At 37.9% G+C, this 16,824-nt stretch overlaps 1 protein-coding gene across 3 annotated transcripts in view; it reads right to left on the reverse strand.

Annotated features, from left to right (window-relative positions):
• slc4a3 (solute carrier family 4 member 3) overlaps nucleotides 1–16,824 on the reverse strand; it is a 78,002-nt gene that overhangs the window by 8,228 nt on the left and 52,950 nt on the right. For all 3 annotated transcript variants that reach the window (XM_088082960.1, XM_088082961.1, XM_088082962.1), the window contains 13 exons: nucleotides 14,491–14,674; nucleotides 13,587–13,692; nucleotides 12,611–12,795; nucleotides 11,942–12,161; nucleotides 8,750–8,965; nucleotides 8,507–8,655; nucleotides 8,055–8,249; nucleotides 7,621–7,806; nucleotides 6,844–6,933; nucleotides 6,582–6,748; nucleotides 6,204–6,457; nucleotides 3,967–4,136; nucleotides 1,743–1,916 (listed from right to left, as the gene is read on the reverse strand). In XM_088082960.1, the coding sequence (XP_087939086.1) occupies nucleotides 1,743–1,916; nucleotides 3,967–4,136; nucleotides 6,204–6,457; nucleotides 6,582–6,748; nucleotides 6,844–6,933; nucleotides 7,621–7,806; nucleotides 8,055–8,249; nucleotides 8,507–8,655; nucleotides 8,750–8,965; nucleotides 11,942–12,161; nucleotides 12,611–12,795; nucleotides 13,587–13,692; nucleotides 14,491–14,674 (2,296 nt within the window). The remainder of the gene's footprint in view (nucleotides 1–1,742; nucleotides 1,917–3,966; nucleotides 4,137–6,203; nucleotides 6,458–6,581; nucleotides 6,749–6,843; nucleotides 6,934–7,620; nucleotides 7,807–8,054; nucleotides 8,250–8,506; nucleotides 8,656–8,749; nucleotides 8,966–11,941; nucleotides 12,162–12,610; nucleotides 12,796–13,586; nucleotides 13,693–14,490; nucleotides 14,675–16,824) is intronic.

Consider the following 16,824-nt stretch of genomic DNA (forward strand, 5'->3'; position numbering starts at 1 on the left):
AACTATTTCTGTGTAAACTGCCCCAAGTATAAAGCTGGATATTTAGCCTGACTCTGTCTGAGTAAATTTGCTGTCTAGCCCTACTTAACGGTCTAATGTGTAGGCTTTAGTGCCATCTAGCAGCGAGGTTGCAGACTGAAACCAACTGAAACTTCTACCATATGCCAAGCATGTAGGAGAGCTATGGTGGCTGATGCTAAAATGTGATTGGCCAGTGCTTGGTGTGGCCATTCAGTATTTTGTTGATTGCTAAACTCCATAGAAGAGGACCTGTTCTGAATGTAGATATAAGCGGCTCAGTCTAAGGCAACAAAAACACAACTCTCAATTCTCATTTTCAGTTGATTATTCACTATTTTGATTACTTTTGTGGTTTATAAATCACTTTATTGATTACTGGTCCTTAAAAAGTTGGGATGAATAACCTGGATATCTTTTTTTTTTTTTTGTTATTATTTCTGCTTATTTTTATGTACCAGTACTTGCATTACCTTTACTAATGCTCTGTCTGTGGTTATTTTGTCTTCTTTTATTTTCTGTTATTTTTCTTTTTTGTTTTTTTTTTTCATTTCTACTGCTTCATACTTGCCCATGAGAGAGGTCTGCTGGATTGAATGGGTTTGGATTTAAAAAGGTTTATGGGTTGATGAGTCTTTGTAAGGGGAAAAAAAAGAAAAGAAAAGAAAAAATGTTGTCTGTTTGATATGTACCACCCCCTTGCCTCAATAAAAAGAAAATTGAAGTCACTCTATTCCAAGTCTGTCCCCCACTTTGTGTCCAAGAGTCGGGCCCTGACAGTTTTATTTGCCTTTTTGGTCATGAGATATCCCTAAATCCTACACAAGGTACCTTTCAGCTAGTAAGCTGACTGCTGGCTGTAGCTTTATACTCAGCATAGAGATGTGAGTGGTTTCAATTTTCTCTGACTCTTTGCAAGAAAGCAGTTATTTCCTAAAAGGCAGACTTTTCCTTGGATAGAGTGAGCTTGTATTCATTATTACAGCTGTTTGTTTGTAAAAACTCAGTGTGAACCAACACCAAGCGGACCAGAACTTGGTCTGGACTAGATGAAGCAAGATGTGAAAGTTCCCCGAAAGCTCACTTTCAGTAACACCTGCATGTGTTTGGTAGAGAGGAACAAAACAAAGAATAAAAAAATACAGAGTACGATGTGGTTCATACTATAAGAATGAGGGTTAGAGGGGATAACAGGGACCAATTTAGGTTATTTTTAAGTTTGAACTTAATTTCTGAAGTTGGATTCTGCAGTGCCTTGGGTTCACGAGACCTTTGGATGAACACAACACTAACGGTGGTCAAGTTAAGAACAAAGCTGTTTATACTAGCTCCTGAAAAAGTTGACATTTTGGAAATGGAAGGTTTTAATCTGACAGTGCTGACATGTATGGGTTCAGGGGATCTAACCAAGAAAACATGGAGCCTGGTTCTAGGATGGACTGCGAATCTTTTTCTGGTTAAAATGCAGAGCAAAGAGAAATATTTGCATATCATCTGAAAATATTTGGATGAGAAAGCTGTCCATGATCACAGAGGAGAAAATCATTCGTAGTTTGTCTGTAGGATTTTCTTTAAGAGATGTTTGTGTAAGAGCGATAGAAAAACACGCCAACTTCCATCTCGTATTAAATTTGCTGTAAAATAAGTATCCTGAGGCTGTGTGGGTTTAAATTAATGTGGCAAAGGCTCAAACATTCCTCGAGTCTCCCTGCAACCCAACCTACCGCCTGGAGCTCACGTTCCTCGAAAATTCTGGAGAGGATGAGACGGCGCAGCGGCACTGTCATGATGAGGACGAAGGGGAACGCCAGGGAGGCCACTGTAGACTTGACTACCCACAGAGCCACGATGCAGGCCAGCTGGATGATGGTGAACATGTTCATACGCCATGTCTTCACCTGAAGCAACACAAATGTGGAAGTTAATGTGTAGAAAAGCAAAGAGGCACAGACCCCAGTACACACAGAGATTTACAAAGACTCATTACACACACCGAATCCCAACCTGTTCCCTGCATAAAGAAACTCTCAAATGTTTTTGGCTCCATCTAGTGGAAAATTATGCATGTAATGATGTGAGAGTTTTCTGTAAACTTTGCTTCATAGTCATGGTCATTATTTTAACCCTGAGCAAAATTGTTGATTTGTTTGGGGGGGGAAAGCATGGCTAAAAAAGGCAATTACAACCGTGGTGAGTAATGTTCTTCAAATTTCAAGCAATCAGTAAAATGTGACAAGAAAATGACCTTGAAATTAGTCATAAAAAGGAGGTAAAAAATGTTTTAAAAAATGTAGAAAAATGTCAAGAAAACAATATTAAAATTAGCTTTGTTTTTTTTTTATAAGTTTGATTTTAAAATTGTAATAATGCAAAAATCTCATATATACATTTTAAAAAGTATTATTATTACTACTTCTACTACTTTTTTTGCTTATTTTCAGATCATTTTTTGTAACATTTTTTAATAACATATAATAACAACACTAACTAACTCATTTTTTAGCCATGTCTTGTTTAACTGCCCATAAATCAAACCAACTTGCTCAAGTGTCAAAGAGTTTAAATGCAAGTTATCGATGATACATGTTTATTGAGTGAAATGTCTGCACTAAGAGGGCATTTTATAATTAAAAAGATTCTGCATTTTATCTTCATATAAACTTTGGAATTATTTTTTTCCACAGAACAAGGACTGCAGATTTTGTCACTTCCATTGGAAGCCTGTAGGAGAGTGATCTTTAAATGACCAGTATGAAAGGGAGACTTGACTTTAGCTCACTTTCTTCTGTGACTGTTACATCACTGACTATATTTAAATTCTCACTTGTATCCTGGACATATAAAACAATATCCTGGTTTCAACAATATGCATAAGCCCTTGTCTCAGTTTTGAATATGCTAGCTGGACATAAATGGGAATTTTGCAGTATGAAAAGACCTTATTCAGGTTTCTGATCATTTTCTGTAAACAAAGACAGCTAGTGCTGTGGCTGCAATATAAATAAACCTGCTAATGTTTTGTACATCCATTACCATGCTCCTTGGAATGTTATCGCCAGAGGATAAGTGCATAACGTCATGACAAAATCTGCATAAATGGAAACACACTCATCCTGTTACTCCGTTTTATTGACGTTTCGAAAATATCGCTTAAGTTTTGTACAAAAACCGTAATGGAAAACTGTATAGAGTTACACATTACTTTGAAAATAACTAAAATAAAGGAGAGATTCTGCCACTAGCAAAACTTTTTTCAATACCAGAGATAAGAAAAAATACAAGGTATAATAATTATCAAGTTTCATATCATGCTATATCTTAAAACTGGTAAATGTCACCTTGGATTTGTTACTGGATTTTTATCATCTGCAGTCATGGCTCTTTTCTTTGTTTATTCAGCCATAGTAACCGTTGACCTGCAATGCTTGCTCACATACAATGACTTAACAGACATTTATTGAAATGAAAATCTTTGAGATTATTACTTTGAAAACTGATGTCAGTGATGCAGAGGGGCACATTCATGGTTTTCTTTCATTACTAATAATCCAAAGCTGAATCCAGCAGTGTGATGAACACAACCACAAACCAGTCTGTGTTTATCCTCGAGCTAACTCTCAGTTTGGGGTCAAAACTGCAGCAACATTTTCCTTCTCCATGCATCATGGAAATAGGTGAAATCCCTCCTGTGCTCTCTGTTGGTAGAGAAATTACAGATTTGCTGAATGCGGAGGAGTCCAAGATTGGCACTGCTGTATAAAACTGGACGCCGTTCATGTATCATGTATAACCAGATCTCTCTATCACGCCAAGCAAAAAAACCAAGGCTGCAGAAATTAAGGCTGCCTCGACTCGGCTGCAGTTACCACGCAGCTGGGTTTGGCTTCTCTATCTCACCACTAATAACAGAAGACGAGGGCATGTCAACATTCTTATTGCGTGCGTTACCTTGGTGACGTAGATGTGGTCAGGGTGATGCTTGGCGGGCGTGACCATGAGTGTGATGCGTTCATATAGCTGGATGCCCGTTAGAGAGGTAACCCCCATGTACAGGAAGATGCCAAAGAGCACAGCCAGAGGGATGAGGCGGAGCACGTCAGTCATCACTATGGACATACCTGATTGGGGGGGGGTTAAAGGGATAGTTCAGATTTTTGAAGTGGGGTTGAATGGAGTACCTGTTCATAGACAATATATTATATGCAGTAGATGGCAGTCAGCACACTCCCAAGCAGGCTGGACTCTGACATAGAAGTTAAGCAATGTACTGCTGTGGTTGGGGGCCAGCAACAAAACATATTCTAGCCATCTGAAAATGTAAAAAGTCTGTGTACACTATTCAAAATAATTTCACTAATTTATCTTAACCCTTTGAAGCTTGAGCAAATTAGTTTAATTTTTTTTCAAAAACATGGGGAGATGGCAATGAGCAGGTCCACAAGACATGGCCCAAAATTTAGCAAAAAATTATAAAATATTTACCAAAAAATTACCTGAAAATATGCACACAAAACAGTAAAAAAAAAAAAGAAAACAAGAAAATTACATAAAAAGTACTACATATATATATATATATATATATATATATATATATTTCTATATTTAAAAAGAAAGCAATTGCACAATTTGAAATATAAAATTATTGTTATTATAAATGTAGTTTTTGGGACATTTCCCCTATTTTTTTTTTTAAATAATTTTGGAATAATCCTCCCCTCTTTTTTAAAACTAATTTTTAGCTAATTTTCTGGTCACATTTTACTAATTCCTTACAATTTATTACAGCTTATATCTTATAACTCAAGCAGTCAGCTGCTCACCTTCACACAAACAATAAAAGCACAATAAAGGCACAATAGCATAGTTGAAAATACTCTCAATGTAGTGTACACTTAAACTGATTTTTTTGTTGTTGTTGCTGACCCCATTCACAGCAGTACATTGCTTAGCTTCCATGTTGGACTCCAGCTTGCTTCTCCACATGGGGGGAGTATGTTCTGTATGTAATAAACTGAGTATGGATAAGTACTTCATACAATCCCACTTCAAAAAAATCTGGGCTATCCCTTTAAAGGTATTTTTGAGACATTGCTCACATCACATGTACGACAAATTTGCAACAGTGGAGAGAATGATCCATTCAACGAGGGAACAGCCCTCATGACAAACACACTGTCAATGCCGTTTATTCAAAACATATTCACTGGTTGAAACACTCTTTGGGCTAATCCAAAAAGTCTCATTCCTAATCCAAACAGCATTTCTACAAACAAAGGCTCAACAATCATGATGACTCATTATGCTTGCATACCCAAACGGGATCAAACTATACTTAAGACGACTTTGGGAACCCTACCTTAATTGAAACAAGATATTCTGCTGGCAGAACAGCACCAGTCTGAGTTTGAAAACAATGTTGCAATGTCAGATGCTGCATTTTGGATTTAATAATTGTCATTTGGTAAAAATGACTGTTTCGGTTCATTTTGAGGACAATTAGTAAACAGAATTTAAAATCAGTGTAAGATGTTGCAACGGCTGATTCATACTTGATGAATGTCTAGACATGCAGGAGCTGCAGAGGTGGCACTCTGTACCTTGGAGCTCATGTTTTCTTTCAAGACTAGTAATTGCCTGGAAATTCCAGCACTGTAATACTGCCGTAAAAAATACAACCCCAACAGCCAGATAATAAAATATAGAGTAATTGCTCTGGTAGTGGTCAGGAGCTTAGAGACCTCTTTTCCTCATGTGCACTGTTGTGTGTTGATTTGATTATGGTGACTTTAAATGAGAAAACTTTTTTTGTGCAATTAAAGGCTTTGTTGATTCATTTTATAAGTTTATAATTGAGTTTATAATATAAAATGGTACTTAAGGGGAGCATTCCACCAAGCAATTGACCATCCCCCATAGGTTAGGCCACCGCTGCTTTGCCTGTCAAGCTTTCCATTCTTGCATGGGTAACAGTTAGCTTATTATTAGTGTTGTGTAATGTAAATTAAATGGGGTTTTTTTGTATTTACTTATATGAATATGCTGATTTGTCACTAATAAGATATCGGATTAGAGTGTATTTCTAAGGAATATTTAAATTTTTGAACAAACAAAACAAGACAACCCCCAAAAAAAAAAAAAAAAACAGCAAAAGCACCCAGCACTCCCATCCTTCCCTTTTCTCTTACCAACAAGAACAGCCACAAGAAGCCCAGTCAGCCTCTGTTCCTTCACCTCCTGTATCATGGGCTTTTCGCCGGGCGCCGTGGCTTTGCTCATGACGGTGAGGGCGTTGACATGAGTGACGGATCGCACAGTGGCCGCAGTGAGCCACGGCAGGCCGAAAAGAGGACAGATGGCACCCAGGGTGACGATGAGCAGAAGATCCAGGTGGAAGCCGGAGCCTTTCACCAGGCGACGCTCCTTCTTGCTAACTATCAGCCTGACGGAATGGAGGAAAAATTGGAATAGAGTTTAAAACTAGATTTTAAATTAAATGAGTAGAAAGTATAACACAAATACTACACCAAAAATATTACCACTGCAGATAGTCATACTGTACGTACGAAGTGATCTGAGTTTCCATGAAAATGAGGATGAAGACAAGAATGGCAGGTACTATAGACGCTCCCATCATCCACGTGGGGAAGGGATGTTTGTCACCAAAGGGACTGATGAACCAACCTCTCTTTTCAGGGGAGGTGACTGAGAATCCAGACGGCACATTGAGTTTCTAAAAAGGAATAAAGATTACGTTAAAATACTGAGAAAAGGACCAGATTTGTTGTAACTTCAACAGCAAATGACTGAAGTCACAGTCACAGTTACCTGTGTGTAGGTGTCAGTAATGGAGTAATCCACTAACACAGAGACTAAAATTGAGATGGGGATGCCGAAGTCACCAATGATTCTTCTGGCCTGGGGATATTGAAAAACCAAACAGGTAACATTTCTCATCACATAAGAGTTTATACAAAGCTCACTTTACCACAACCACCTGAGATTAACCCCTTTCCACCTGGATCAACATCACTTATTTTTGTTATTGCATTCAATCGCCTTTAAGATGTATGTAAATCTCTGTGAGCTGAGTATATTGGTTTGCTTTCTGACAAAAACATTGCCAATTTTGCAAGAAATGTTCTGTAAGCTGCAAGATAACAGCAGATTTAGTATTTTATATATATAAAAAAAGGCTAGAAAGCTGTAATTATAATTATCATAATTATATGAATTTAAAAATATGTTACATGTTATGTTACAGTTACATGTTATATGTCATATTGCAGGTAATTTCCTTAGTTTATTTTATTTCATTTATTTATTTTTTACTTTGCTTTTTTATTTTTTATTGTTCGGCTCATTTTCAGATAATTTTCTTGTATATTTTTTTTTACTAATTTCTTGCTTATTTTTGGGTAATTTCTTGTTGAGTTGCTCATTGCCTTTCCATGATTTTGAAAGACATCAGGCCAATTTGCTCAGTTTTTAAAGGGTTAATCAGAGAGAAGTCAAAGCAAGTCATCTAAAAGTCATTTTCCAGGGAAACATCAACTGCTGATGTTTTACTTGAAAGTTTTTCAGATACTCAGTAAATTAGGGTACCTTGCCACCTAAAAAGCGACTATTTCGGAATTTCCTGAGGAAGAAAGCAACAAAGAAAGTGCCCATCATGAGCACCAGAGACAGAAGAGCAGTGTTGGGCTGGTTCAGGACGTCTGCTTCAGAGAGCCCAGTAGCTGGGGTGGAGTCACCGGGGTACAGTGCCATCAGTGGATGTTCCTTAAACACCTGAAAGCAAGAAATGTAATCTCTGTTGATTTTTCACAGTGCTTTTTGCAAATATGACAACAGAGGGATTGAACCTAAGTTGTAGAAGCTAAAACAAGTCCAGTAAGTGCTATGCTATTACCAATAAAAATGAGTATTTGAGAAAAAAATATTTTTTCTTGTTAGGGGAAAAAATGCCTAAAAAAGGGTCTTGTATGGTCCACATTGTTAGCAAGCTCAATGTGCCGTGTGATGTCTGAGGTTGTTACCTTGAAGAGCTTAGAGAAAGTCTCATAGATGAAGATAAGGGAGATGAGGAAAGCAAAAATCTCCTGGGTAAAAGGTGAGATGTAGCGAACGAGGAAGCTGCCTTCTGCTGCCACAATCACCAGGACGATGAAGATGAGCCAGAAACCGATCCACACACGACCCGTCAGGTACTCAAAGTTGTGGGCCTGACAGAACTGAGTGAAAAGGCACAGATGTGTTCAGTGAAAACAAAATAGAAATTATGTAACACAAAAACTGTAGTTTGTGATCCAGTTTGGCGTAAATATGCTTGGGCCTGTCACGATAACTACTTTTGTTGATGATATACTGTCCTCAAAAAAATTGCGATAAACCATAATACTGTCATTTAGGCTCATTTTAGGCCACTGATATAATGATATAATGATAGCATAAGTACTGTGTAAACTCGTGAGGTCTTGATTTTCATTACCTTGTAGTAGGCTTCTTCAAACACCAGCAGGGGTCCTGAGAAGCCTATGATGAGGAGGGGCTGACCAGCAAGCAGCGAGAATATAACTCCAAGAGTTGCAGTTGAGACAATAAGCTCAGTCACTCCCATCATGCCCTCTGTTTTTTCTCCTGTAAGTGAAAACATCCAAAAACACACCTTCAGAGCACATGTATTAAAATGACATAGAATCCAAATGTCTTGTTTCTGGTAGTTTCAGTTTACCCAGCAGGCCTCCGAAGGTAATAGTGGGCGACAGTGCAGCAAAGTAGATGAAGATGACAGCGGCAATGCACTGCATGTCCACGGCATCTTTTAAGTCGCTGACATAATGTGGGTAGCGGCGGCGAATGTCATGGATCAGGCCTCCAAAAGGGATCCCTGAGCGCTTTAATGGGTCCACCTCCTGGTCTCCCTCCTCCTCCTCCTCTGGACTCACTTCTAGGAAGTTTATAACAGGCTCCATTACATGAAGAAACTACTATTGATAATAATCATGAGACAACAATAAATAAACAACTATACAATCAGCAAAATGCATTAAAAGGCACAATCTGTACTGCAAATGTGACTACCACCAAAATCTAAGAGACAGGGTGATTTTTGAATTTTCCCATTAACAGTAGCTCTATGAATTATTTTTCATGCAATTTGAGATAATAGGATGCTAAAATCTGTAAATCATATTGCAAAAATATTATGGTTCCTCTAGACGCTTACATCCTATTTTGGATCTAGTAAATGTTCTCTAACTTTATTGTTCTCTAATTGTCTTCCAAGTGAAAGTTTGTGCTAAATTTCAAGAAATTACCTAAATGTTTTTCAGATATCACTTTTACAAGAAACAGATGCAAGGTCACAGTGACCTTAACCTTTGACCACCAAAACCTAATCAGTTCATTGCTGAGTCAAGCGGATGTTTGTGCCAAATTGGAAGAAATTACCTCAATTTGCTGCTGATATCACGTTCACAAGAATGAGATAAACAAGATCTCAATGACCTTGACCTTTGACTTATGATCACCAAAATCTAATCTAATCATCTCATTGTTGAGTCCAAGTGGACGTTTGTGCAAAAATTGAAGAACTTTTCTGTAGGCAGTTTTGAGCTATCGTGTTCACAAGAATGGGATGGTAAAATAAAAAAAATAAAAATAAATAAATAACTCCCTCCGCCAGGGTTTGTGTCAGCATGGAGGCATATAAATGTTGAGGATGACTTATTTTCACAGCCACCTAATAAGAGGCAACATTGTTAGATGTTGCCATTTTTAGGTTACATAACATACATAGGGTATGAATTTGACTTATACAGCATTACTAACCCTAAAACCTATTTTTGTTAAGCTATGCTGGATTGAAGTCTGAAGAATGATATTTATCTGATAAATGCACCACATTTAAATCCATGCCAAATAAACCTGGCTGCCCTTATTGCAAATCAAGGATCCTTGATAATGCCAAATTAATGAGGCCAACAGAAGAACTTAATGATATTAGATTGTGTTAGGGAAGAGCATAACAGGTTAAAAAGCATGGGCATATAGTATTATCTGACAAAGTTGAAGGTATTTCACAGACCTAAAATATTCAGGGTTTTTAAGCAAATATTTGGGGCTTGAGCCCCATAAGTTATCCCATACTCTACCCCTGTTATAGGGAAAACACTGACAATATTCTGTGTTTCTTTTATTGTAAACAAACCCCTTAAATAAACCAAAAGACACTATAAAAGCATTGTCTGTGTATCGAAAGCCTGAAGCATACTGTTGCAAGAGGTGACATGAGCCTCATTACCATGAATATGGGCACTGTACTGTGTCCCACAAACACTGTACTGCCACTAGGGCAGAGGGAAAAATCGATACAGCATAGTATTGCATTATTTTGTGCACCAATGTGGTATTGATAAACGTCCGCCAAGTATTGATCTTTTTATTAGATGAAACAGATGTTGACAAAGTTTTCCTTTGGGGCCAGAATTTGCAGTTAAATAAAAGTAATGTATAGGGTAAGGTAATATGTTATCACAGTACTAAGCATATTTATTAACGTTTAAAATTGTATTAATATTGATAGTATTGAATTGAGGGGCCTCTGGAGTTTCCCACTCCTACCTTAAAAAATACTCACAAGACCAACAAATGTGTATTAAACTGCAGATGAAATTAGGCCCCAACAAATGCATTATGTATTCTGTTAGAGTGTCATTTTCCAAAAACAATGTCCAGCTGTTAAGGAAGTCACTGAGTGTTTTAAGGTGCTATATTTGTGATCTTCATTAGGAAGTCTTTGGGAATCTGGAAAGTACTGACAGATGGACTAATACATTTCTGGGTTAGGTCTGTTTCATGAGATTTGCTGATACCAAGAAGAATGCAGAATGATGGCACCTTAATTGTCTTGGCAGCTATATGAAGGATTAGAAAATGCCTTACTTTGGCGCCCCTGGGTGGTTGTATCGAAAAAGACTCTTGAGAAACACAAAATGTGAGTCTTGAGACTATATAAGATATTTGTATCTATGATCTACCACGAACACTTTGTTGTTATTTCTATTTATGAGTTAATTGTATATGGTGAAAATACTGACAGGACCCTTCAAAGGGTGGATGGCAGCTTGAAAGCATTGATCATATTGTTAATCCTTTGAAACCAGAGCAGATTGCCTTGATTTCTTTCAAAAACATGGAGAAAAGGCGATGAACAATGATGAAATGAATGACCCCTAAATTAGAGAAAAAAGTGCAACAAATAATATCAAAAGATATAAGAAAAAAAGTAAAATAAATAAATAAAACAGAACAAGAAAAACAACAAAATGTCCTTGTAAAATGGCTTAAAAATCATAACAGTTCTCTCATATAATTTCAAATATGTAATTATGACCATTATAAACAGTTTTTCCTTGGTTTGGTTTTTTTTAGAGACATTTTTCCTTTGCTAATTTATACTAATTTTCTAAAAATCTAGTAATTTCATTAATTTGTGAAAAATTTCTCTTTAAGTTGCTCATTGCCATTTTATACCACACTTTTGAAAAAAATGCACCAATTTGCTCAGGGTTCAAATGTTGAAGTACTTGTGAAATGTTTCTAAAAGCAGCATAAGAAAAGTGATGTCACTCCAGGTTTTCAAAGGGTTAAGACATTTAAGAGTTATGTTTTTCCTGATAATGTACCTAATGTTCCTGATAACATTCTGTTGATTTGTTGCAATAAAAACATTTTTTTTTCAACAATGCAAATGTATGGAAAGGTCTGCACACTTTTTAAAAGAAGTTAGACTCATCAGAGTAGACTGTCTTTGCTCTGCAGGACTCGAATTAGTTTGCAGAATCAGAGGTGCCTCCTTCAAACCCTCATAAATGAGGCTTTGGCTCGGAAAAGGAGCTTTTTGGGGGACTTGACAGAGTACCTTTGTTGTTGAGCTCCATTCCAGATGAGGAGTGGTGCCTCTTGAGCTCTCTCTCCTTCCTCTTGCGCAGCATCTGCTTCTGGAAGTCGGCCACTGTCTTCAGGAGGTCTTTGCCCTCCACGTCTGAGGGTGGAATGACAATGCTGCAGTCCAAGAATTCATTGATACCATTCAGGAGGTCCTGTCTGTCGTCAGCAAAATAGGCCACCTCGTGGAAGTTCTGCAACAAAATACAATGGAATGTCATCGCCAGGATGAAATCCATGCAACACAAAGATCTGCAAAGGGCTGCTTCATAAATTATTCTGAGGGGGATAATTAGCAGCTCATTTTGTTGTATGTTTTCTCCATCCTTCTCTGGGCTTTCTGAGAGTGGGATCATTTTCTGGGCTGTCCTTTTTTGAAAGGACTTTTAGGTTCAGTGAAAATTGGATAAAAACAAAAATGATGAGCCTTGGGTCCTCCACACCACTGAATAACAACAGCTACAAGCAACATAACCACTCTCTAATGTTTACTTATTCATAACCAAATTCATTTTAAATCTAATTCTTAATGTTTAAGACTGTATAGATGATATAACTTATCTGTTTTCTTTGTTTCTCATAACTAAATCCTTCAGTCATTTGACTGAAATGTGGGTTTCCATCTTTTAAGTTTCATATTCACCTTGTCAGACATGAGAGTGGAGAAGGAGCGTCCAATCTCATGATAGTCCACATTGGCCTGACTGGGACCAAGCAGGACAAAAATAAAGCGGACAGGGACGGGGACTTCCAGCACTGACTCCAGAAGGACTGCCTCGTTCAACCTGACAAAGGCCATGGCTGGCTGCTCCAGAAACTCCACACAGCCTGAAGGGAAATCACAACGAACCACAGTTAGTTATTTGATAAAAGCTGACATCTCTATAAGGGATGGGGTAACGTTTTAAACATTTTTCCAGCTCTACACAGTGGAGGTAACATTTTAAGTTACAGAAAGACCAAAATCACTTTTGTACCTGGCCATAAACATATTTATTTCTGCTGTAAAGTACTGTATTTTAACATGGTTGACTATTTTTTGGAGCCAGTCTCAAGTGACCATTCAAAGGACTGCAGTTTTTGGTACTTGTGTGTTCATTTTTCAGCCCCTGAGGTTGCCGCTTGCTTACATTGCGCATGTTAAGGTGATGTTTAACACGGTCCTTGTTTACTATAATTCATGAACTTATAGGCTTTTTTTGGAATTCTTTGTTCACATGCTAGAAAACAATGTTCTCCTCATGAAATCAAAGTAACACACTGTGAGTAACTGATATACAAGTAGTCAGTTTGAAGGTTAATATTCTTTTAAGACTAATTCAGCTTGCAGTAGAAGCTTTTGGAGGTGGTGTTATGCTGCTTAGCAAAGCAGCATAACACCACAAACTACAGTATGATACAGGAGAAAACACACAGAAGTAGGCTCCATTTGCTGTGAGCATGCGTAACTATGGTGTTATACTGATGTAAGTTAATCCCTTCATTTTTGTCTTTGGGGCCCGACCTAATGCAGAATTTACAGCAAGCGGATTCATCTCTTGGCAGATTCTAAAAACAGAAGAAAAGAAAAGACATAATTCCTCTGACTAATCAACTTTGTTAAAAGTCACGCAGCTTACCAACTAAAACAATGACAGCTTCAGCATCTTTGGGAATCTTGGCGAGGAGTTTCATCGATCTGGCTGCAGCTGGATGGCTCTCAGGAGGCAGAGGGTGGAGAGATTTCTTGGAAGAAGAACAGAACCGAGATTATCCGACCAACGTGATGTGACAGCAGAGCACAACACGGGACCAATAATGTGAACTTATCGTGGTAATTGCAATGTATGTATGAATAATAATATTATAACGGCACTGCACAATTCATTTTAAATCGCACAACTGAGATGACTGGTTCTTTATGTTTGAACAAAATGTTTTTAATAGGCTGCTTTAAATTTGCCAACATTTAAAGCCGTGGGGAACATTAAGATTTCACAGTTAATGCATCAAGAAGCTTTAACTAGAAGCACCTGTAAGCTGACTAAGAACATAATTCAACACATGTGGCTCAGGCAGGCTCGCTTTCTCCGACTTCAAGAACTACCTACATGACTCCTGACCTCATGGAGGGGTGTTTCAAAGAACAATGTGAGAGCCACAGGCCTCACATCAAGGAATTGAGTGTAATCACGCTTAAATCTATGCTTACTGCTGATTCTCAGAACTTAATGCAAACCATAAACTAGAACAAGACAGCTCAGCATGGCTTTTATCTCCGTCCATTTAGATAGCTGAGTTCAATTATCCTTGTGGATTCTTGTCAAAAGTAGTTAATCGCTTACTTTGGCTTGGGTAAATCGTATTTACTGTGCTGCCTGCCTGCACCGTTTCAACTTTTTCGCAGTCTATCATCACAAAGATCTCATAGCTTTAACATCTCTGTCAGCAGATTTTCAACTGGCACACAGAGTAAAGGTGTAAAGGATAATCTGAGGAGTGAAAGGCAAGCATATTTAAACAGAAAAGATCAAGGGAACTTACAAACAGGCTGACAAACACGTCTTGCTTTGGGTCGTACACTGGCCCTTTGTTGTCCGGGTGCTCCTCCTGCTCCTCGGCCACCAGTGGCAGGTTGGTGTCCTGGACGTTGTTGTGATTGAAGCTGCCGTGAAGACTGCTGGATGAGTGGTGGCGGTGAAAACGATGTTTCAGATCACTCGGATGGCTGTTGGAAGAAAAGAAAAGAAAAGACGAATAAGAGCTAAATACTAACATCAGATCACCAAATTCTAATCAGTTTATTCATGAGTCAAAATGAATGTTTTTGCCAAATTTGGAGGAATTCTGTCAAGGTGTTATATATTGTGTTCACACGGAAGCAAGATGATAGTGACTTTGACCTAAGCAGTTCAGCATTGAGTACACTTAAAGTCTGTGCCAAATTTAATGAAATTACCTCAAGGTATTCTTACATTTACAAGAACGACACAGACATGGTTACAATGACCTTGACCTTTGACCTATGATCACTAAAATCTAAGCAGTCCATCATCTGGTCCAAGTGGATGTTTGCACCAAATTAGGAGAAATTCCCTTGAGGTGTTTTTTAGATATCACGTTCATGAGAATGAGACAGATTCAAGGTCACAGTCACCTTGACCTTTGGCCACCAAAATCAAATCAGTTCATTGCTTTGTCAAAGTGAATGTTTCTGTCAAATTAAAAAAAAATTCCCTTAAGCTATTCTTGAAACATCGCATTCACAAGAATAAGACTGAAAAGTCACCTTGGCCTTTGACCTATGACCACCGAAATATGATCAGTTAAATGAATGTTTGTGCCAAATTTGAAGAAATTCCCTGAAGGCCTTCTTGAGATATAGTGCTCAGAAGAATGGGACATACGGACACAGAGACGTATAGACACAGGTAAAATCATTTTGGATAAGCCAAAAACATAAAAATCCTAATTATAAAGTATTTAAATTAAGATAGCTGCAGGGTCATTTGGGTTCCAGAATGACAAGCGCAGCTGTGATTCTTGTTCACTTAATCTACGTTCTGTTCATTCAACATGTTGATGGCTTAACGACACGCAGTTGCATTACAGCTCATGAATTTAAAAAAGTCATCTGCAAAATCCTTCCAAATCTAGACCACTTTTGATTCAAGCTAATTAGAAATCTCTTTTGGGAAAGTGATTTTTCGTAATGTGATATTTGTATTAGGACGTCAATAAAACACCAAACAGACAAATCTGTGTAGCCTGATTATCTGCACTTATGTGCATGTGAGTGTAAGCATGTTTCTCATCCTCTTACAGAGAAGTATTTAGTTTGTCACACCGGCCAAGACTTTAAACACTGCCTTACATCACTACTCGATCCAATGGTGACATCATCTCATTAGGCCCACACAGTCCAATAAGACGGCGCCCAAATTGGACGCGACAGCACCCTGAGACAAAAGAACGAGGTGTGACACCGGAGTGAATTGTGCTCGAGACGTTTCCAGAGGATCTTTAAAGTGGTCTGAGTAAGCGATGAGCTAAATTTTAGCAGCAGCTCAATGTATTTCTTTCCACGTCATAAATCTGATATCTCAGACTGGTGATGACTCTAATGACAGCGTGTTTTTTTCGGCCCTGTGAAAGCAGCCAGTGACATGCTGGGACTTTATGTGGAAAGGCTGTGAAAGATGGAATAAACACACGATGGCCTGCTGCTAAGAATGTCCTCTGGACAGCTTCTTTTTGCATCTGTTGAGTCGCTTTATGTGTGCAAAATCCATCCCGTGCACATTAGTTTAACAGCAAATTTCAACACCACAATGTTAGTATTGAATTATTTGCTATAATGTACTGGCCTAATCCAAACTTTTCAAGTCTTATCACATCAATGCACTATCCATGCAACATATCTGTTATTGATCAAACCTAGGCTGTACCATTCTGGCCCAACAGAGGGGGAGCCAGTCAGAGGACACTGGACCAGTTTAGGAGAGCTGTATACAAAGACATAAGATAATAGTTCCTTTGAAAATTAAAACAAGTATCAGAGAGAGTTTATTCTTCACCATGGCAATAGCAGATGTCAAAATAACTTCACACCAAGGTTAATTTACTAGCTCTTCTTGAGCTTTTAATGATATCACACAATCACAGTTGAGCACTCTCAACCTATTGTTAACAGTTGGATTAATTTACATTGTATGTTTGAAAGTTGACATTGACACCAACCCTCATGAGAGTCAACTTAAAAGAAAATAGAGTTTACGTGATAGCAGCTCTTTAAGAGCTAAATGCTAATATAAACATGCTAATATGCTAACAATGACAACAAGCTGATGTTTAGCAGGTATACTGTTTTAATATGTC

The sequence above is a fragment of the Plectropomus leopardus genome, chromosome 10, assembly GCF_026936395.1.
Source record: "Plectropomus leopardus strain MGB_pleo_1.0 chromosome 10, ASM2693639v1, whole genome shotgun sequence".
Classification (NCBI taxonomy): Eukaryota; Metazoa; Chordata; class Actinopteri; order Perciformes; family Serranidae; genus Plectropomus; species Plectropomus leopardus.